Below are 22,283 nucleotides of genomic sequence, written 5' to 3'. Positions count from 1 at the left end.
ATGCCTAACAGCAGTGTAACCCAGCAGAACCATTCCTCCAACGAGACGCTGCTGGACACCTCAGAGAGGCTCCGCACCATTCTTATAGCCCTGTACATCATTGACCTGGCTGGTGGCACCCTTGGGGTCATCATGATGTCCCACCAGTTATTTCAAAGGAGACCACAATCTGTGATGACCGTTATCATCATCAGCCTCCTGGTGCTGCACACCTTTATGCTACTCAGCATCCCCTTCCGCCTCAGCTATTACATTTTACAGGAATGGAAATTCGGGATGTTTGCCTGCAAGCTAGCAAGCGCCATCATCTACCTCCACATGTACACCACGTTCATGTTTTACGTGGCTATCATCATAATACGCCTCTTCCGACTCGAGTTTAGGAAGTGCTACACTACAACCGGGGTGGCTGCTGTCTGGCTGGTGGGAGCGTTGGTGGTCACTCCCATTTTTCTCTCCTACTATGGCACCTCTAGGATGTACCTCTCCTCGGAATGCTTTCAGTTCCACAAAGAGATACAAGAGGTGCCCATGGTGATCATAAACTACTGCTTGGTTGGGATTTTGGTGGCAGTTTGTGCTGTGCTTACTGTAATCCAGTTGTCCGTGATGTATAGACTGGCTGTGAAATACTGGCCTGACATCAACTCCCATGTGGAATTCAGGGCTCAGGCAAAGAGTTTCTTCTTCATCTTGGTAACATTAGTGTGCTTTATGCCTCATCATGTATTCAGAGTATATTACATCCAAAACTGCCACTTGGATAAGGACCATAAACTACTCCCATACAATGAAATTTTTTTAGCTTTAACAACAATGTGCTGCTTGGATATGTTGTGTTTCATAGCAGGAATAGCCCACTGAACTGTGAACTACCAGGAAATCCAGCTGCAGTGTGTCAATCCCGGCTTTTGGCAGAAATAAAACTGCGTCGGGACTTTGCTGAGCTAGGGAGACAGCTGAGTTTTCGGCATGGCTGTACTAGTCTGTACCATTATCTGGCTAGTAAGATCGATCTTTCAGAAGCTACTGTTTTTTATCTTCTCTCTTGAAGGCAGACACATGAGTCTTACTCTAGTCTTTGACCTAAGAGTCATGCCCTGAAGCTTCATTAAGATTTTCCTCAGCTGTCCCTCTCTAACAATTACAACACAAGTATCCATTCCTCTCTATATTTTTCCTTAAAGTGTCTCAGTAACAACAACACACTGTGGCCAATAAGTTGTCCGTTCTGAAGGTCTAACAAGTTCTTCTGGCAATTGTGATACTGAAGGGAAGAGAGGGAAGAAAGAAATTCCTTTAGAGGATTTTTGTGCTAGTGATGTTAGATAGCAGGGACATGAACTCTATGCAAATAAAAGGTATTCAGGGCATGAAACAGAGTATGAATGAAATATTGTAGTAGCATATTTCAGCACAATCCTTTTTTTCTTCACTTATACAAAGTGTATATTAAATTAAATTATATGAAAACACTATCATTCTCACAACTTCACCTTTACTTGCTTCACTGCAAAAACACAAGCAGCTCACTGAACTGTGGTAATTATACATTTAGAGTGAGTGAAAGTGGAACAGGCCACAGGTTTCAAACCTTGTGCTTTATGTCACTCTCCCTTCAGGACTGGATCTGTGGCTGTTATCCTTTAGGTCCATTATAGCCAAAGAAATTCAAGTTACTGTAGTCCCATAACTGGTTCTGGAATTCAAATACAGGCATCTGGTCCTTTACTGAAGGATCAGTTGCTCTCTAGGAGAGGGAAATATTTTATCAGCATTCAAAAAACCTTTGATGTCTGGTCATTTTCAGTTGCGTGTTGATTTATTATCAGGTGCCATATTTTTTCCATTTGCACATGTAACAAAGCAAAACTAGAACAAACTAACCGAACTGTGCTCAATCAGTTAACCACATGCTCATGTATGTGTATACAAACTTGTGCTGGAGTATATGTATTTTCTCCATTAGACAGATTATATTATTTGGGAAGCACATCCATTCTGGGAATCTATATTTTATTTTCATTATGTAAAAGCTCTTTTTCAAGATTGCATTCTGCCTGTTCTTCTCAGTGCAGAAGGTCTCTAACCCTTCTGCTGAAGGTCTTGTTGTCACTTGCTGCATCTCAATAGCTTGAGGCCAGATTTCTCCCACCCCAGACTCCCATGAATCACACAAGGGTATGCTTCCTCCTTCACAGCCCCATAAGTTGCCATCATTTATAGTCTGGCAATCTTTGCAACAGAAGTGCTATGATCCCTGGATTCAAACAGGTTAAAAGTTGATTTGAGAGGGTTAAAAAGTTACACCTATAAAGTAATGCTAGTGATGCTTCAGATTGATGACATTTCTTTGAACGAAAGAGCTTATGCCTGCTTTGTCAATTCTGAATAAATGTTTTTGCCTTTACATTTCCATTAAAAAACTTTGTTGAAAACTCCTGGTGGTTCCAGGATCCTTTCTGCCTCTTTTAAAAAGTGGAAGTTGTCTAGGGGACCAGCAGCAAGTCCTGAAGTCTTCTGAAAATCCTGCCCTTACTGCTTCCTCTAGTGTTACCAACTCCACTCCTGTTCATACAATACAGTCTGCTCAGCCCATGATTTTCAATGATGGCAGCTGGAGGTACAATACAATACAGCAGAGATGAAATGCAAAGGGACAAACTCTAAAGTGGGTGAATAGCTCACAAACCAGCAGCTTGTCAAATCCTTCTCCAGGCTGGATGCAGCATACTTAGCTGGTAAGGGGGTCCACCAGGGTGCCTCAAGGTGAAAAAGCTTAAATAAAGCTCTGGTACTTCAGGAGAGTTTTGAGGGTAACAAGGCAAGAGCCAGGGCCTGCAGAGAAGACATTTGCACCTCTGCTGCCAGAAAGAGCTGGGGTAAGTCAGATCTACAAAAGTCTTTAGGAAAACTGGCAAGGCTGTAGGTGGGGCAACAAGCATATTGTTTTTCCCTTCTGGTTACTGGACTCTGTGGCTAAATAAGAAACCTGTTACTCAAGGAAGGGTCCTGTATCTCTGCCTATTCCCACCGACCGCTGTTTCCAAGATGACTTACAAGGCAAAAATCAGAGTCATCTGGTGTTGCTTGTGAGTCTGCTGATAATCTAGCAGTCCAGCATAATGGCATGCAAGTTTGGGAGAGGAAAAGGGAAATTACATGCATGTCTTCAGCTATGGTAACAAATCACGCCTCAGTGGCCTTGCCCTTGGCTTTTGCCCGACATTTTTTACCTGTGCCTTGCTGTGTACCTTGCTCAAATAACCCTGGCCCACTGACTTGACTTCCCGGCACGATGCTGAAGCTGTGTTGCCCTTCGCAGTTGTCTGGTAACTGCTGACTGTTGGCTGTCATTGGACGTGCTCTGCTTGCCTTGCTTGGGTACCACGGGATTGCACGCTGGCTGCACTGGGTCCGGCTGGGAGGGAGTCAACTTTCTTCAAAGCAGCCTGTACGGTGCTGTGTTCGGGATTTGTGGCTAAAAACAGTGCTAATAACACACAGTGTTTTGACTACCGGTTTATGCTTGCACAGCATCAAGGCTTTCTCTCACTCCCACTCTGCCCTGCAGTGAGTAGGCTGAGGGTGGGCAAGACATTCAGAGGGGACACAGGAGGGACAACTCATCTGAGCCCAAGGGATATTCTGTACCGTGTGACGTTGTGCTCAGCAATGCAAACTGTGGTAGAAGAAGAAGAAAGGAGGGGATTGACTTCTTTGGTGGTGATTGTTCATGGACTGGCTGGGCCTTGATGTCCTTGTGGGAGATGAATTATTTCCTGCTTGTTGTTTGCTTTTTTCTCTTTCCTTCACCTATTAAACTGTCTGTGTCTCAACTCACAAATTTTGCTTCTGTTCTTCCTATTCTCTGCCCCGTCATGCTGGGTGTGGAGGGACTGAGAGAGCAGTTGTGTGGGTGCTCAGCTGCTGGCCGGGGTTAGCCCACCACACACTGCTTGTCAGTGAGACCCCTGCCCCTCCATTGCAGAAAATTGGGTGTAGCCAAAATTTGTGTCCGTGGTGCTTCTTCCTTGCAGCCACAGCCAAACAACCTTTATTATTAACCATTGCAATGAGGGAAAGTACGGAAAGTGCTTGTGCTTCAGCTTTTTCTCACAGTTATTAAGAACTGCAACAGTTTTCCCACCAAGGCTTCAGGTAGAACTTCATTCTAGTGCTTGCAGTACCATCCAGACTGTACCTTATCCCCATTCCTGCTTCCACCCAACAGTGACTTTCTTTAACCCAATCCATGAACCACACTCCTCTCTGCCGCTTGGCCTTCACCACTGATTTATAGCTTTCCTGCATTTTAATCTAAGCTCCTTTTTCTTTTTTTTAATGCTTGACCATTTTCTCTGTACCTTCTCTCACTGGCTAGGGCTCAGTCATATGAGGTCAAACTGCTCACTGGTTTCAGTATAGTCCTCTTAATTCAGAGGATAATGGATTCAGCATTGATCCCAGTGTTGTTACACCTAAGACTCACATTAAAGTGATAAAGATAAGCTGTATTCAATACCCAGTCCCCCACTGAGATCTGGAAGCACTCTAAAAACTGGTTAAAATAGAAATATATCACACTCCGGGAGGATAATCTGAAAAGTAAATTCTGAGAGGGCAATAATATTGAGCTCAGATTGTAGGGTACTATTCTTACTATGAATTATGTAATGACACATCCCCTGGAAAACAGTTTAAAATGATCGGTTTGAATGCCATTTGCATGATCCAAGTAATTCTGGAGATAATTATACACATTAGTAATTGTTTTCAGGTTAACTGAATATGTAAAATTGTAAACCATTTAGTCATCCCATTCATTTTTAATGCCATCAAATGAACACTGGGAAAATCCCCAGACATTCTGAAGGAAAGAATATCAAACTGCTAAACGTATCTTCTGTTGTTGTTCTCTGCATGAAGTTCTGTGTAAAAAGAGCAGGCAAACAAAACAAAACCAAAATCCCATTTGTACACCTGACTTCCTAAGTTAGTTTGAGAACAGAAAGCTATAGGTGGAGCAAGAGGATTCTTACCATCAAAAACTAGTGTGCTCACTGCTGTCACAGCTACAGTGTTACTTATAAGTAGCCTGTTTCTACCTAACCCAGGGATATCCTTTTAAACAGTGCTGAGGGTGATGTGAGCCCACTCATAGGCAAACTGCACAACGGGCATGTCTTTTTTTCATTCATATCTGCTAGTATCCAGAACAGCAACGCATAAATGGAAAAAGTCTCCATTTCCTTCTGATGCATCTGTTCCTTCTGCCTGCTTGTAAAGGCTATATTGATGATGCTGTCAGGTGGACATACCCCTCACTGTAAGCAAACAGAAGGAACAGATACATTAGGAGGAAACAAAGGCACACTCCCCCTCTTTTTTTTTTTTTTTTTCTCCACTCAAGCACTGGCATCCTGAGCACTAACAGATTTTGGTGGGGAAAAAGAAAGGATGATTAAGTAACGCTATTTGCCTCAGATGGCTTAAGCTGCCCAACCCATACATAGCAGGAAGTTCATTACAATTTACAATCCCCATTCTCCTGTCGGCAACAGTTAAAGATCATTTCCTTTGCAGTTACAGAAATATGAACTAAAGAAAGTGATCTGTAAGAGGTCACGGGGAGAATGGTGTGGGGATGGCACACTTACAGAGTGTGCGTGGGGTACGGACACACCAACATTGTCCCCATGAATAATGAAATTGTTCACTTCATGTACTCTGCCCAGAATTCAGGGCTAAAGCTGTACTTTGTCCTGTATTTTCAGTTTGAGTCTGAATCCCTTGTCCTGGCTATCCAGATGCCCTGAGTTTCAGGCTGGCTCTTTGCTATAAAGGGGTCAGTCCCCAAGCCTAAGATTCACATGCATCAGGGTGCCCTTGTTCTGAACAGCCATTTTCACAACTATCTCTTCATTTTTTCTGGTGCAATCCTAAACTTAAAAACACACTACAGTTCCTGCCTTTTATCATATACACTCTGGTTTGGGGTTCTGAGTGCCTCCATGCGCCACGGAGCAGCTATCTGGCATACAGAGCAGAACCACATTTGGGTAAACTTATGAAAGGAGTTTTGTGTTGAAAATTACTTTATCTGCAAGTGCATGGATGAAAACATTGCAGAAGAGCTACAGGAGGGCAGTGTTTATAGCAATGATTATTATACAGAGAACAAATATCAGACAAAACTAAACTCAGAGAAACAGGAAAAAAAGAATTTTAAAAAAACCCGGCAAAGATACAAATGGCCAGCAAAACCCACAATTTCTTCACGTCTTCTTTACTACACTGTTTTCAGCTGTTGGTGATGAGCCACATACTAAATCCATGGTAAGTCATGACCATCTGTTTTCACACAAAGGGTATGACATAAATTGTACAGAGATATTTTGTTCATCAGCTGACAATTTTGTGACCAGACTGAAAATCAAAGGAGCCATAGCTCAGAAGGAAGATGCTGACACTGTACAGGATGAAAGAGCTGCATCACCGAAACCATACAATGCAATGGCAAGTTAATAGCAAAAAATGTAATTTCTAAATGCCGCCATTGATGAGTGTAATTGCTTATGGTCATCTACTCCCTGTCATTATATGAACAGAACAACAGACAAGGCAAGGAGCTGCCAGTGAACTGCTTCACCTATCCCTCAGTTGTAAGAAGATTTCTTGTGTTGAGCAGATAGAGAATACAAACTTTCAGGAGTTCAAGGGAAGAAAGAGAAAAAGTCTGACCACTCAAAATCAGGTGCACTGAGCAATCCCATTTCTGAATCTTTAGACTCCACAGCTGCTACCTGGACTCTTGAAAGAGTTCATGTTTTGATCTACCCAGTGTGCTCCCAACCAGTCTCAGGAACTTCTCTCCAAAAGGATGTGAAGTCCTCAGCAAATACATTCATTGTGCACACAGTGAAATCAGCTCCTTGGTAGCCTTGTTCTTCTTCCTTGTGCTTCTTAGCTGTCTCTCCCCACTTTAGACCATCAAGCGTACCCCTCACGTCCCAGTTTCTGACCTGCTTGGGACTGAGATGGCATCCCCACCTGCAGAGGCTCTTCTGCTTCAAGTGGATGTATATGAACATTTATGGAAAACCACACAGGAGCACTGCGGTACATGTAGAAGATTACAAGCCGGTGAATGTCGCTTGTGAAGCACCAGACTTGCACACAGCAGAAGAGGGGGAAAGTTGGCCTCCAGATGAAGTAATTTTCTCTCTGCCAAGGGAAGTCGTGGTGCTGGTTCTCAGTACTCTGCCTTTGTGCTAACAAGAAAGTAGCTACCTGCTTTTGGGTCCTGGCAAGCAAGGAGGGAGATGATGAATGTTTCAGAGGAAAGAAGGCTGCAGTAGACAGACTAGAAGGCATTTGCCTCGCATGCTGATTCTTCCATTCATAATTTCTCTTGAATACTTGGCAAGGATGATCTGCGTTACCCAAGACACGCTATCGTTGCATAGAGCACGATGTAAGTTCTAATACTCCATGGTAATAAATTGCATTAATCTATCTAACAAGAAAATAAAACCCCACTAGGATAAGGTAGAGCCTTTATATGATATTAAACAATAGCATAAAAATACATGCTGCTTTCATTTCATACTCTGCTTGGCAGAAGTATCGTACACTAAGTAAATCCAGTGACACATCTTCTGCCAGTACGGCACTAACATTTACTCAAAGATATGATAAATAATCCTTCAGCCACCTTTTTTAATAAAACCTCTTCCTATACCAATTCTTCTTTCATCTTCATATCCTCTCTCTGTGGAAACCCCCTCTAAAATTTTGCAATATGAAAACCAGCACATTCATGTAAAAAGGCTACCCACTGGAAAGAAACCTTCCTCTCCCCAAAATTGCAAAAGCAGCTGGAAATAAAGGGGAATCTTCACAAGCTCCATGCTTTATTTTCTCCCTGGCACTGTCATTCCAGCCTTCTTTCCCAAAGCTTAACCCAACCAGGTGACTGCCTGTGTATCGTGGAGGCAGCAAATGAAGAAACAAATTCAGGAAGAGGCTTTTCCACAATGAGGAACACCAAGATGAGTCATCTGCTGCTCCTGGTGTCTCTCGCACTGTCCTCTGGCTCTGCTGTAAAAGCACGAAATGTCAGTGCACAGGCTGGTGGAGCCTGTCCAGTAAACAGCCTGTGCAACAGAAGTCACCAGGCACTCTCCTGCTTTAGCTCTCCTGCTACCCTCTACAGTTACCCTAAAAACATTTCTATCTGTAAAAAGGCACTTTTCCTAATTACTAATAATCTTTCCTCTTAACCCCTAGAACACTTCAAAGGAGAAATACATTTTCAGACAAACAGTTCTTGAAAGCTGCCAGTCTTTTTTATCTCAAACTTCCCTTTTCCCTTGAAATTTTACCCTCTAGCTCCCTGAGAAGAGTAACATTAGCAAAAGTTACTACTGGATTAATTACAACTTTCTAAATTTTTAGGCAACACATAAGCTGATGAACAAAATATCGCTGTACAATTTATGCCACACTTTTTGCGTGACAACAGATGGTCACAGCTTACAACTTATCATGCCTTTAGTGTGTGGCTCCTCAGCAATAGCTGAATGAAGAGCTCTTTGTAAGTAGCTCTTACTCCCCTTTAAGGAAGGAGCAGTTTGGTATCATATGGTGCACGGTTCATCTCCTCATTGCCTGTTTTCTTTTCATCTGTTTAGTGAAATACTGGTTTTATGTTTGTGGGTGGGAAAACTCACTGAGCACGAGAAAGTTCAGTGTAATTTTTCCAGATTTCTAGACTCGAGCTAGTCTGTTACTGATGACCCTAATGCTTAACTTATTTGACTTGTTACCAGCCAATTTCTAGCATCAGGAGGCTAGAAAGTATAAGGTTTGAGAACCACTGACTTAAACCAAAGTTATTCTGCGATTACAATAACTTTCCAGAAGCTTTAAACAGCTTTAAAGCTTATTTAGGTAAAAAAACCTCACCAAGCCTGGTGTCTGCCCGCAGCAGGGACATCTGCAGTTTAAGGTTCCCACCACGCAACCACCTCACCTTAATAGCCTCGTTCTAAGACCTGTATTGTATACCTGGAATAGACACAGCCCTCTGATTCATGAGACAATCTTTGTGCCAAAGCAGGGGCTTTTTGTTGAAATATCTAAGCAGTGTTAATGGCGGCTTCCTCTGACAGCACGCACTGTATAAATATCAGAATCGTTTATGAAATAATCGCACAACAGCAGTATCTGCATGTGAAGCATTAGAGCAAGATCAGAACTATGCAGAGGAAACAAAGGAACTCTAAGAAGTCTGCAGAACTGAGACAACAACAACAAAATCTTGGGCTTTAAAAAAAAGAAATAGCTCAATTGCAAAACTCAAGCCATTATAAGTCAAGACAAAAAAATGCAAGGGAGAATAGGAGAAGAAGGACATGTGTAACTCATAATGATTTGCTTATTTATTATTTAAAATTACAAAGAAGTTAAGAGAGTATGAGAGAGAAATAGATAAAAAGACAAAGAAACAAAAGAGGCAGCTCAAAAAGATGTGTGGAGTAAGCTAACAAAATTTGATGGGTCAAAGAAAAACAACCATTGCTGGCTGATAAACAGAGGTGGCTGAAATAAGCAGGAACACAAAGCAATGGTGAAGGTGAACTGCTAGGGAAAAATGAAAGGCATTTTTAGGAGAGTCTTAGCAGACCAAACCCACAGATGGCACTTGCAGAAGTTGAATTGCTCTCTGAAGTCACTCCAAATCAGAATATCTCTATAATTAAGTATAACGATATCCAATTCTGTTAGTTTTCTTCTAGAATTATTCTTTTACTACTGCTCACAGAGCTTGAAAAGGAATTAAGTTAAAAAGAAATGCTCTTCTGTCATTATCAGACAGAATAAAATCTGTTTAATCAGATGCTGTCTGATCAGATAGAATAATAGTCTAATAAGAAAGCAATACATCCTTTACACCTATTTCTGCAGTGGCTAGCTCCTCATAGAAGAGCTCCTGGGAAAAAGCTCTCAGCTCACCTCTGTTCCTGCACACCCACACTGAGTGGGAGTCTGATCAAAGCATCCTGGCTTTCCCACCAGCAGGTAACAGGCTGTCAGCCACCCGGCTGTCTCCTCATGCCAACATTTCCCTGAGCTGCTGCCATCAGAGAAGGCTACAGCTGAAGTGTCATGGAGGCACTTCCACCCCAGTGGGGCACAGCGATGTGCCCGGGATGCCTCTGCCTGGGGCATCACGGTACAGGAGTAATGTGAGGAGCCAGGGAAGGGTAAGGGCCTTGGATGTTGTCTGACCAAAAAAAAGTCATCTAATAGGTGCAGGTTCTGCCAGTTGCCAGGCTGTAAAGCCACAATCCTTGGACTTTAGAAACACTCTTCTAGCACATATCTAGGTAAGCTAGAGCTTGCTGTTTTCTGCTGAGCTTATAAGTTAGAAGAGAGTCCTCAGGGTTTCCCACCTATAAAATCTACACAAAACTGCAATCCAGCAATGTTGGATCATCAGCTGCTCCTCCTCCTCCTCCTGCAAAACCAGAAAAGGACATCCACTATTGCTTGCTGCTAAGCATAAACCCTAGCCTTTGTTTTCTGGTGAGTAATGTCCTCGCAGTAGGAACATTTCACGAGGTGCTGCCAGCTGACCAGTGGAAGATGGCTGGGCACTTGTTCCTGTGAAGGAGGGCGGTGGAATATGAGTTTATAAGCAGCTAGCAGAACCAACAAAATACACTTTCAGAGAGTTAAATGAGATGGATGCGAGCCGATCAGAAAAATAATTATGTGAATGCATATTAAAAAAATATGGTAAGACTTCAAGCAGTCAAAATATACCATTAATCCACCTGGTAACCCGAGAAACCCTTTCTACACAGATTTAGAACAAGCACTGGTGAAATATCTCAAACAGACCCAACAATGACACAAGGACGCAGTTTTGCAATCATTAAACAACTGTGTTAGTTGCTCTGTGGTATGCCTCTTGAAACCTGTATAAGCTTTCAGAGGAAAGAACTCATTAACCTCTGCACGGAGGTGTAATTGTGCCACACCACAATACCATGAGAATGTCCTGTCACTCTGTGATTCGTTACTCTTAAATGGAGTATGTTACTACATGTCCTTCGATAAACCAGTGGGCATCATGGAAATGCACATAAAACCTATCTTCAGGACACTCAGTGGAATTAATGGTGCAGACTTTTTACAGGATTAATACCACTTGTTCCCATCCATCAGAGCTGTAGGCAATTTCTCCTCTTCTTTTGCCAAACTCTCCCATGTTGTGTATCAGCATTACAGTAGTAGTATGATTGTAAATGATATTTAGGAAAACTAATATTATCAAGCAAGGATATTACTGATTCAGTACTAGTATCACACTGTTCTACCTTGCATAACTCAGCACTGCCTCAGTATGAACCAAAGCCTGAGCAGTTCTAGCTGCATGATCGTTCTGTTCCAGCAATGGGAAGAAGGGACCAGTAACGATCCATGTCCTATTCTAATGCTCTTAATTTTTCCTCTCTAATTCTTAGAGCTCTTCTTTCTGTCTATCAAAATTCCAGGACCCAGTAGAGATCCTCCACATGTGAAGCTGGTACGTCTCAGAAAGGAGACCTATGTCTTGAAAGAAGTAAGGCAAAATATGCCAATAAGTTACTTTGCTAGTACCTGTTGTGTTTACCCATGGTGTTCCAACACACATACCTCTCCCCACCAATTGTTCTGGGAAGGTAGACATTTTGCAAGAGTGTTTCACTACATCTAAAACACAGATGCAAGCTGGGTGGACTGGATCTCATGCCTTCTACATCAGGAAAGAAGCAATCAGCAGGTGTACCTGGTAAGCGTGCTGGTGTCAGCAGTGAGTAAATGGCACAAAGTATTAACAGAGCTTATCTCATTGAGTCCCAAGACAGTGCTACAGTTTTTATTGGCAAGAAGAAAATCCTGATTTTCGTTGTGGAGAAAGAACAATTTCAGAACTTTCTGAGAGCTACAGAGGAATCCAATGCCTACCAGCAAATTCTCACCAGGAATTGATGCATGGGAGTTTCACAACCCTATCAGTCTTTGGCTTTAGTTTCTTTTCATGCTTTCACGTATAGTGGCCAGCAGACTACAGACTTACTCATGGCAGTGACTGTTGATTACTTGTTACAGGGAAAGAAGTGATGCTGTTCAGGATGTGTGGAACTGCTGCTCATCCCAGGCAGCATTCTTGAATATCCTGAACTGGTGTAGATTATATGAGCAGCCCACATCAACAATCACCTCCAAAAGTACATGCAAAGTGGTTTTTTTTACAAGAGTTTGGGGGCCATCTGTAGGTGAACCTCTTACTTTGGACTGATAGTGTTTCACATTGTAATCTCTTCATGTGCCAATCAAAACAGGACTTAAATCAGCCCCAGATGACTCTGTATTGGAACAACAAGTAGTGGTGAGTGCGAAACATGTCGAGACTATTGAGGCTGTTGGTTAATATTGACCCACTGAGACTGAGAAATGCAGGATGTCCTCACAGTTCTGTCAGACATGGCTGGTGACACCAGCAGAGTGACCATCTCGAGGCCTTCTGTGCTGTGGGGTCTGTGCTGTGGAAGATACTGACCATACTGTGAGCTTCCCAGATGTGTGCTCACCTGGCACAATAAATGAAACGCATTGTTGCAAGGGTTAAACTCGATCAAAAACAGAAGGCTGAACTAGGTCTCTAACAGGAACATACCTTGCCTCTGGCTCTAAAACTGCCAATATCATGATGGTATGTCAGAATCTGATTTTGTGTCTCCTTTGAAGCAAGTTCAGACAACTAAAGAAAAAAAACCCAGCCAACCAACTTTGGCTGAAGATTGGCTGAATCAACCAGATGCTGAGTTTGTCTAAGGAAAATATAGGCAGTTTGGTAATATTGCTGGAAATTAGAAGCTCACAGATATGTTTTAAAACATTTAATTTCTGACAACATGAAATTACTTCAGCTGGAAGTAATGCAGAAGTGGTACAAGCACAATTTGATTCGCTGATGAGGAAGAAGCTACCAACAAACTCTCCACCACCACAATAATTTCAGTAGTGAAGAAATATCTGCTGCCCTGCAGCAATTCTCCAGCAGGTAGCCTGTAACATTTCTGGATTTATCTAGTCCAGCATGCAGCCATCTTTCTCTCAAGCACCTGATGACACCTGTTCTTTCATTAAAAAGATAGGTAGCTAGGTTGAGCACAGTCACTGTAACAACTGGAAACCCCACCACATAACCGCTTCTTTCTTTTGACTTGACTTCTGTTTTACCAAGTAGGTTTTCCTGTAAAGTCACAAGAAAAAAGTCTTCAGCTTTGTCACTCTAAGCGGCACATTAGTTTTATTGTGCAGAATGTTGTATGTGCATAGGCAATAGCTGTGACAGCATGAAGAGCACCACGTTATGAAGCTTTCATAACAATGCAATTATTAACTCAAGTAATTCAGACACATTTTCCAATAACCTCTTTGTATGTCTGATACCGTAATCATTTGTGTTAGGTGACTCAAAATGTGCCACCATTAGAAGCCTTTTTGACCTAATTAATTCCAAATCTGCTTAACTGAACTGTGATACTTGGTGGTATCATGACATTTTTTGTTGGTTTTAGTGCCATGAAAGACTCAAGTGGGATTCAAGTGGGACTACTCATCAGCACTGTCTTCCCTTCTTTCTTCACGGTGCTCAGATGTGTCTGCCCACTTGTCAGCTTCTCAGAAAGTTTCTTACAGTCTTTCATATGTGTTTTCTCCTTGGCAGTAACCTAGCCACCAAGTGACATTCTCAAATTTGCCTGGATAGTTTCTGTGCTTCCTACGTTTTAGTCCCTCTTAACAGATTGCCTCTCACTACCCTTCACAGACACCTGTGCGCTTCCTCAGGCCAACACACCACTAAAAAGCACCTGGAATTGAGAATATCCCTCATACCATAACATTGGAGCTATCATAAACCAATTATGTCAGGTAATCTCCTATTTGAAAAGCACACACTGAAAAAGAGTAGCAGTGCATAACATTTAACAGAGTGTTTTCAAAAAAGATTAGAGAATGTTACAAAATCTTTTTTCCATTTGGCTGTAATGAATCACACTGTGGTTGGTGTTATCTCTCCTTGTCTTTCCACTGTTTAAACTTCCCATTCGTCACAATGTCACTCACTGCTGCTGTGGCCACCCAAAAGATATCTGTACAGTTTAAGCCAGCCATCTTGAAGAGATGGGTACTTCCAGCAGGCAGGCCATCCCTTTCAAAAATAGGTGTTTAAGATAAATAGGAGAATTAGCACCTGAACTCACCAATCTATCTTTATCACTACTCAGAGAGTCCAGATATCTTCCTTACTCTGCCTAATGTCTGGAACCCGGTATGAGGAAAATACACGTACCTCTGGCAATATAAGGGAAATATTTTGCCCACCTGATCTCCATCCATACTTGGCTCTAACAACCAAACTGATAGGTCATGCCTCTGGCACTCCCAGGTCAAACACCCAAGCTTTCTGCACTTCCCATTACACAAATTATTGTAAAGTGCCTAACTGATCTAATTTTCAGTGCTTTACAATTTACTTTTCATGACCTCGTTAGACCTTTTTATATTCTTTTGGAAATATTTACAGTAAGTGAGTCACACTGGGCAGTACAATGCTGATAAATCTGTGGGGAATGATCTGAGTTATCCAAGCTATGCAGAAGTCATAACTGATATTAATCACATAACAGTGAAACTGGTGGAGAGATGTAATTTAGTCTCAATTTCTCCAATAGTAGTCACTAATCACAACACATGACAGGTTACATAGCAGGTACAGGCAGGGTATGCTTGAAACCAGTCTACTACTGACATAACAATATTTAAAAATAAAAGCAAACACCAAAACCGAGATGAGAATCTCAGAGACGAGTTGTAATTGAGCTGCTCCAAGGACTTAATCTTTCCCTGCTCCATCTCTTCAAAATGATGTTAATCAGCTAGAAACGTACACAGCAAATTCTCATGTCTGCATCAGTCTTTCTGTCCTTCCTCACAGAAAGGTAGTCTTCCATTCATAATTTTAGATTAATAAGTGATATTTTTAGAGTAGTAATCTTCACTTTGCATAATCCTCTCCTTTATATACTTCTGCTTTCACTTGGGAGCAATTACTAAGTTGGTCATGCATAAGATACGTACATAAATGCCAAATAACATGGCTGTCCTCTTCCTCCACTTTTTGGTATTGCTGCAATAGATGATGTTTAAGTGCATTGGTGCTGACACTTATCCTATTAAAGCTCTGAAAATGCACATCAGTGCTACTGCATTACTATTCTTTACATTTCCCCTCCTGACTGAACAGACAATATGATTGATGACAGAAAGCCTGGTTATGCAGAAAGTAGTTAGTAGTAAAAGAAGCATTTCAGTGAGTCATGAATAAAGATTTAAACGAAAACGAGAACCTGTAGTTAAAAACAGGCTAAGATCAATTTTCTTTAAAAAGCAAACCCTCCTTTGAGTTACTTATTCTTTGACTTGAAACAAAACTTCAGAAGACAAGAAGTACGCATACGTGAACTACAACTACTCAGCTTGAAATCCAGTGAGGCAGCGTGGTTTCTAGAACCTGAAAGGTATGAAAGGATGATAAAAATACAATTCAAACTCGAAAGAGAATCCGGAAGTGAGAAAAGCAAAATTTAACATACACCCAGGCTGAAAAAAAAAAAAAAAGACAGAAAGGAATAAGAAATGTTTCCCCCACAAAAACAAAAGACTCTGCCACTCTGTGGCATCTATTTAAACAACATTTGAAAATAAGTTTCTTCTGTGAAAGATTTTTCTGTCACAAGGGTGAGAAAGGTACAGGTTTACACATTAGCCACACTTTGCTGTTTTATTTTGGTTTTATAGTTATTCTTGAAATTACTGTGTTATCGTCTGAAAGATATATAGAGAGAGATTTCCCTAGCATACAGAAGAAGAAGAAAAAAAAAAAGATTACGAATGTCCTCAAGTCTTACTATTCAGACTATTACTTTTTGACCTCAGTTGTCTTTTCTTTAAAGGGCAATTTCAACCTTGCCATAGAAGGGAGTGACCTCCACAAAGTATGTACCAAACTGCTGTTGCATTATCACACATACTCTATCAATTTATGAGAGACACGCATTGCCAGTTCCTAGGGCTGCTGCCTGTGAAGTCGCCCTCTCCAACACTCTCTCCCAATGCAGTTAATGCCACTTGCTGGCCTTCTGCTGCCAGTACAGGTTTCCATACCGCACTCAGCTCTGGGGAGTAAGCTCAAGACACCCCATTCAGTTCAGTAATTTCTGCCGTTAAGATTATGATAAAACTGAAGCTGCAAAGAAATATTACTTTAACATATAATCTACCAATCCTGGCAACAGACAGCCTGGCAGTAAACATCGGCACCACGGTGTAGTGGCAAATTGCAGGCAGGCTAGTTTTGTGTTAAACCACTCTAACCAGTTGTACAACTGTTGTTTTAAATGTGCTAGTACAAAATTCGTACTTTTCTAGGAAAATACAAGTATGACAGAAGGAAGCATCAGAGAACACAAAAATCAAGAGAAAGTCCCATTAAGGAGATTATTACAAAGTGTATGTTAATTATATACCAGGTAATAAAGTTTTTTAACAAAATGCCTGAGGTGTATCTGAAGAATCCACCTAGATGGTGCAAACTAAAAAAAAACCCCAGTTTATTCTTTCTTTTTCCCAGTCGGTTCTTATTCCAAGGACAAAACGTCTCTAAAGAAAGAATCTAAGTGACTGCAGGAAGGGAGAAGCAGTGATAACTGCACTGCTGCTCAGCTGTTTATATGATATCACATGTCTATCACTTCAGAACAGTAGGAGAAAGTGAGGGTGAAGTTTTAGTACAAACTCATTACTGTTCTGTCAGCTGTCACCATTTCCTCACTCCACTCCTCCACCATTCATATTTCTCTTCAGGATCCAATTCTGCTGAGGTACTAACACAACTTACAAGCAGTTCAGGATAGACTATATCAATTTTTTAAATCTTCTGAAATGTTTCATAACCACAAGACTTTGGTATTAACCACATCACGTAACTCCCCGGTCTTACTGTTTCCTACTTTTACAATAACAAAGAAAAAAAAAAAAGTTACAAACACTGGGCAGGATGAACTGGGGCAGTGATAGGTGAAATATTTCACTTTATCCTATGATTTTTCAAAAATTTATTGTATTTTTATTTAGAAATTTTCAATGTTCTGGATGGCATACGTAGAAGAAATCTCCTCACCTTCCTCTCCATGAAAGAAGAACTCACAAAGCCAGGGTGCCCGATGCTGGGGAAGGACTCACTGGACTGTAAGTCACCATTCTATTGAGAGAGCAGTGAAAGTTCACAGGTGCTGTTTCCATCAGGGATTTTTGTTGAGATGCTTATGGGATTCCTACACTAATTCATTTTCACAAATCAATTTTTTTCTAAGGAAAAATGAAATCAGGAAAGAAACTTCATGCAATGAACATCATACAAATAAGTTTTGAATAGCAGGGAGAGAGGCAGATAAGAGGAACAGCAACAGGTTTATTTCTTCTTTGCCAGACCCAGGCTTGTGTCTCCACTATCATGTAATTTTGAGGTGCACCATCCATATTCCACTCATGAGTGCTCATTTTAAAGGACCAGAAACTGACCCAAGAGCACTGTGTTTGCACATAGAAGTGGCTCAGGGTCTGACAGGGCCTGTCTGACTGCACCCCCCTGCATGGCCAAAATCAGCAATTACTTAATTTTGGCATAAGAGGAACTTTTTAATGTGATACAGTATTTAAAACCTCACCACACTGAGTTTCATGGAACATCAGGTAAACTTTCCTGCCTGTACAAAGGGACTTTTTGGAGGTACAATTTACTGTTAAATCTGAGAGCTTAATGCATGAGAACATGCGTACAGTATGAGTGTAAACATGAAGCCTCCCAGCACGGTACAAGGATGATCACACAGAACTGATAGAAGCAATTAGTAGTTGAAAACACAAAGATATTGAAATGTGTGAAATCAGTCAAGTATTAGTCCATGTAAAACAAACTTGGTAAAGCACTCTCATCCTTGCTATGTAGTAAGTGAAGGCAGTGGAGCTGATGAAAGGATTTTTAACTGAAAAATCACCCGGAGTAAATTTGTCTTTCTGCCTTTCTATAATTTTCTGCTTTATTTCTTCACTGAGAATATATTCTTGTCTTTCTATTTGTTGTCCATAGTGGAAAAGTCTTACCTCCCATGCTAATGCCACAGGCAGGCCAACACTGGACACACACGAAGAGCAGGGAAGTTGATCATCCTTGGCAGGACCTTCAAGAGATCCCTAACTCAGAGAGAATTATTGTCTTACCCCAGATTCTGGATGACAAATCAGTCTTACTACTTTTGAGCTGGTGCAGTGTCCTTACAAAAATCATGGTGAGAAGCATGTTACGGCACAGTAATGGAGTCTGCTTCAGTGCTGTACTCTATTACAGCCGAGAACTCATTCTCAGAGTTGCAAGAGCATCTTGAAACAGTGTTCAAATAGTGAATAAAATCTCAGATTGGCTTGAAACTATTTTAAGGAGCTCAGGCAGGTCTGAATATATTCCAGAGACAGAAATTTACCATTTAAAGAAGAATAAGAATATCAGGCAACATATCTATCTCTAGGTGCAAAAGCTTTCTTGCTGTGGTTGACACAACTCTGCATAGCCCATCCACTGCTTAATCAATCTGATGCTTGTGTAACACTTCTAGGATTTCTACATGACATTTCAGCACCAAGAATAAGAGATGTTTTCCAAGCATGCCTTCATGGGGTTTTAATGGTGATACAGCTGAACTTTGTGATGCATTTGTGGTGCTAAGAAGCACCATACTTATAAAGCTGCCCTCAAAAGACACCTTTGCACCTTTGAAATGGACCTATAATTCACCCATTGCACAGCCGAATTGCTGCACGATGCTCCAGGCATCTCTAGCAATTCTGGCAACTATTGTTGCAGCAGATGATAATCAAGACATATCTACCTTCATTCTGAGACGTAACAGGCTCATTTAATTGGTTTAGTTACTTCATCTGTTTGAAAATTACATTGATGAAAATATCAATTATCCAGAAATGATTGAGGGATTCGATACAGAGAAAGCTTGCAAGTGGCACTAATCATAATTAATCTAATGGATTGCAAATGATTCTATTTAATTTATATAATAGGGTGTTCAAGAGAATTACTTTTGACATATGATATGCGTATAGTTTGTAACATGAACACGTTTTCCAGGATGTTGTTCTTAAAATTATATGCATATTGACCCTACATTATGAAATTACAGATGATTCCTTTTCAGTATTTGTCAGCATTTGTTGGCAAGTTTATCCTTTTTGTTTGCAAAAGGATATGCAAATGTTGTAGCAGCTATTTTAAAGTGTATTCATTCAACTTCTCTAATCATGTCAAAGAACACGCTTGTGAAACCTGCAGAATAAATTATTTCATTAAAGCAATAATTTGTATTTCAGCTCCAGCAAAGGACAAGGTGGAGGGAATGAAAGCTAACAATCAGCAACAGGAAGGAAGAACATGACATGACTGAAAAATGTAGAAAATTCAAGGCTGATTTTCTGACTTAATTTCAAATGTTGAAAAATAATATGGCTTCCTTCCTGTAGGTTTACATTCTGACTGTGTACACATATATACAAATTTCATATACAACTTTCCTCCATATTAATATTGGGAACACTACATTTATATTATGCCACAGCCTTCACAATGTATCTTTACTTAGTTTTAATCACGGATATGCTGCTTGCTAGTGAAACAAATTAATCTGCCTTTCTAAAATGTGCAATACAGGGTTTACATCATTACCATATTGTATGAGAATCCAGTGTTGGACATTTCCAGCTCCCCTTAAATTAAGCTGTAGTAGTACCTGCTGGCAAATTTAATCAAAAGCAGGTCAAAGATGCTGATGGTATAGCAGCTTATGCCACAGACACATGAAAAAGTGGCAAACAATCACTCCTCTACTAAATCTTTTGAGTCTCATATACAAAACAGTTTAGTAAAAGTATGCAACTTTCCATGAAAGAACAGAATTTGCCTGTTCTGGTATGAAATCAAAGTGCCCAGCATTCACTGGGAACTAGTGAGCATTTATTCACCTTTCTTAAGTGTTCTTAATTTCATCTATTGAGGTTCTTGGATTTGTCCAGACTTTAACACAAATGTTCATAGGAAAAGAAGCATCAGTTTGGTAAGTAGACCACATCCTGAGTGTTACTTGTGTAAAGAGGATTACATGTACATCTTTCATTTGTGCAAGAATAAGATACATATTAGATAGGCAGTACCCCATATTCATGTGAATTTTGGTCATAGTTAAACTGGCCTTCTTGTTTTATGGTCAGAACTTTATTTCAAATAAATCAGTAAGTACTTTTCAAGATCTCACTTGGGATTCACTTCCTTTCCCCAGCAGCTATGTATGGATTGAAAATATATATTGTTATATACTACTGCATTTATTTATATTACAACACTAGAGTCAGAAACAACTGACCAACAAGAAATCATAGAACAAATACTTACCACAGATTCCTGCTTCCAAAACAAACCGAGTAAAGATAACTGTCTTAATTCACCAAACTGGGAGTTTCAATGTTTGCGAAATTCAATTCTATATATTTTTAGAAGAGAACCCATTATTCCTAAGGAACAGCTTATTCATGAGCTTGCTGCCCAAAGTGTCAGCTTTTACCTTAATTTCTGAATTTGCAAACTCAACAAAAATGTCTTCATTTGAAAAAAAAAAGGCATTTTTTTAAAAAAAAAGAGTAAGAAAATTAATGAAACAGTACATATTTTATGTGATTTTGAAAAGTCATGTAGTAAATCACAAACTAAAAGTATAATGTTACCTTGAGTTACTTGATTTTATAACCATGTACATTTTTAAAATTCATCAAAACAAACAAACCAACCATATATAACAAATTATCTTGATCAATTTAAGAGGATGGAAAGCAGACCTCAAGACAAGAAATGAGTACTTCTGTTGTAATATGTCCTCCCTCTACTCATTCATTTGTGGTTGAGAAGAGGTACAAATGACGTCCTTTGGATTGTTTTGAGCAGCCAGATGAATCATCAGATTCTTTTTCAAGATATTTAGTTGATGCAGTAAGTAAACCTCCACTGGGCATGAAGAAAGTTAGTGCCTAAAGCAAGCTGGAACCCATCAGTGACTTCTACAGATGGTGCACCCTAACTGTGACTGTCAGATCTTTATACAATACGGCAAAAAACTGCTCACGGCCCTTATCTTTTGCAAGGAAGATTACACAATTAACATGCACTGATTAATAATGAATTGTTAATTAATCACTAAGAATTATAAAACCTATCAACAACAGGTTAGAAAGAATTAATATTTTCATGATGTGCAGAGGAAGTCAAATTTCCTAGATGCTGTTTCAAATTTCTGCAGAAATGGTATGTAGTGGGGGTTGTGCCTACTGATCAGATAAGCTGCTCTGCTGCAGTTGCTAAGATCTCTATTAAATGGCAGTGCCCTTAAGTTATATTTCTAGCACACTGGTGAATCAGACAGTGAGTGAATGAAATGAAGTAACCTCTTGTTTCTGGTCATGGATGGAAGTAAAAGACTGACATTACCCCAAGCTATACATTTACTTCGTGCATTCTGTCTTATCTACCTTTCAGAAGCCAAGCTTTTTCCCTGAAAAGGATTCAAAGGATAAATAAACTTTTTGATGTCATGTCAAAATCCAGCTGACTAACAGAAAAAAAAAAAAAAAGAAATTGTTGGTTACCAGATGAATAAGAGATCTGGAAAAATGGGGGGAGAGGTGAGAAGAGGCAAAGACTTTTTAGGCAAGCAATAGTGTTCCAGGAATTATTTTTCTTTCAGTCACTGAAATTATTTCATGCCTAAATCTACTGCTTAACAGAATTCCTGGCTTTCTGAAACTGAGTGCAGGTGAAGATGACTTGTGCAGTGACTTCTCTGACTCTTCCACCAGCTAGGAGGGAAGAAAACAATCTCACTGATCCATGGTAGGTGGCTTATTTTTCTCATGGCAGATGCAGTTTCCAGTATTTTGCAGATCATTCTGTTACGTGCTTTTGTACCATGTGGTAATGCATTTGTTGAGTAAATTTTCAATGTAATGGGATTATTTTTTTTTGCTAGTAAAACAAATCAGTTTGCTTT

At 40.3% G+C, this 22,283-nt stretch overlaps 1 protein-coding gene across 1 annotated transcript; it reads left to right on the top strand.

Moving 5' to 3' along the window:
- Positions 1 to 864, top strand: LOC126045623 (probable G-protein coupled receptor 141). The gene has a single exon (XM_049817005.1). It carries the CDS (start codon positions 1 to 3, stop codon positions 862 to 864), a length of 864 nt encoding a protein of 287 aa, XP_049672962.1.
- The last annotated feature ends 21,419 nt before the right edge of the window (positions 865 to 22,283 follow it).

The sequence above is a fragment of the Accipiter gentilis genome, chromosome 14 (assembly GCF_929443795.1).
Source record: "Accipiter gentilis chromosome 14, bAccGen1.1, whole genome shotgun sequence".
NCBI lineage: Eukaryota > Metazoa > Chordata > Aves > Accipitriformes > Accipitridae > Astur > Astur gentilis.
This window is presented reverse-complemented; position numbering and strand designations above follow the sequence as displayed.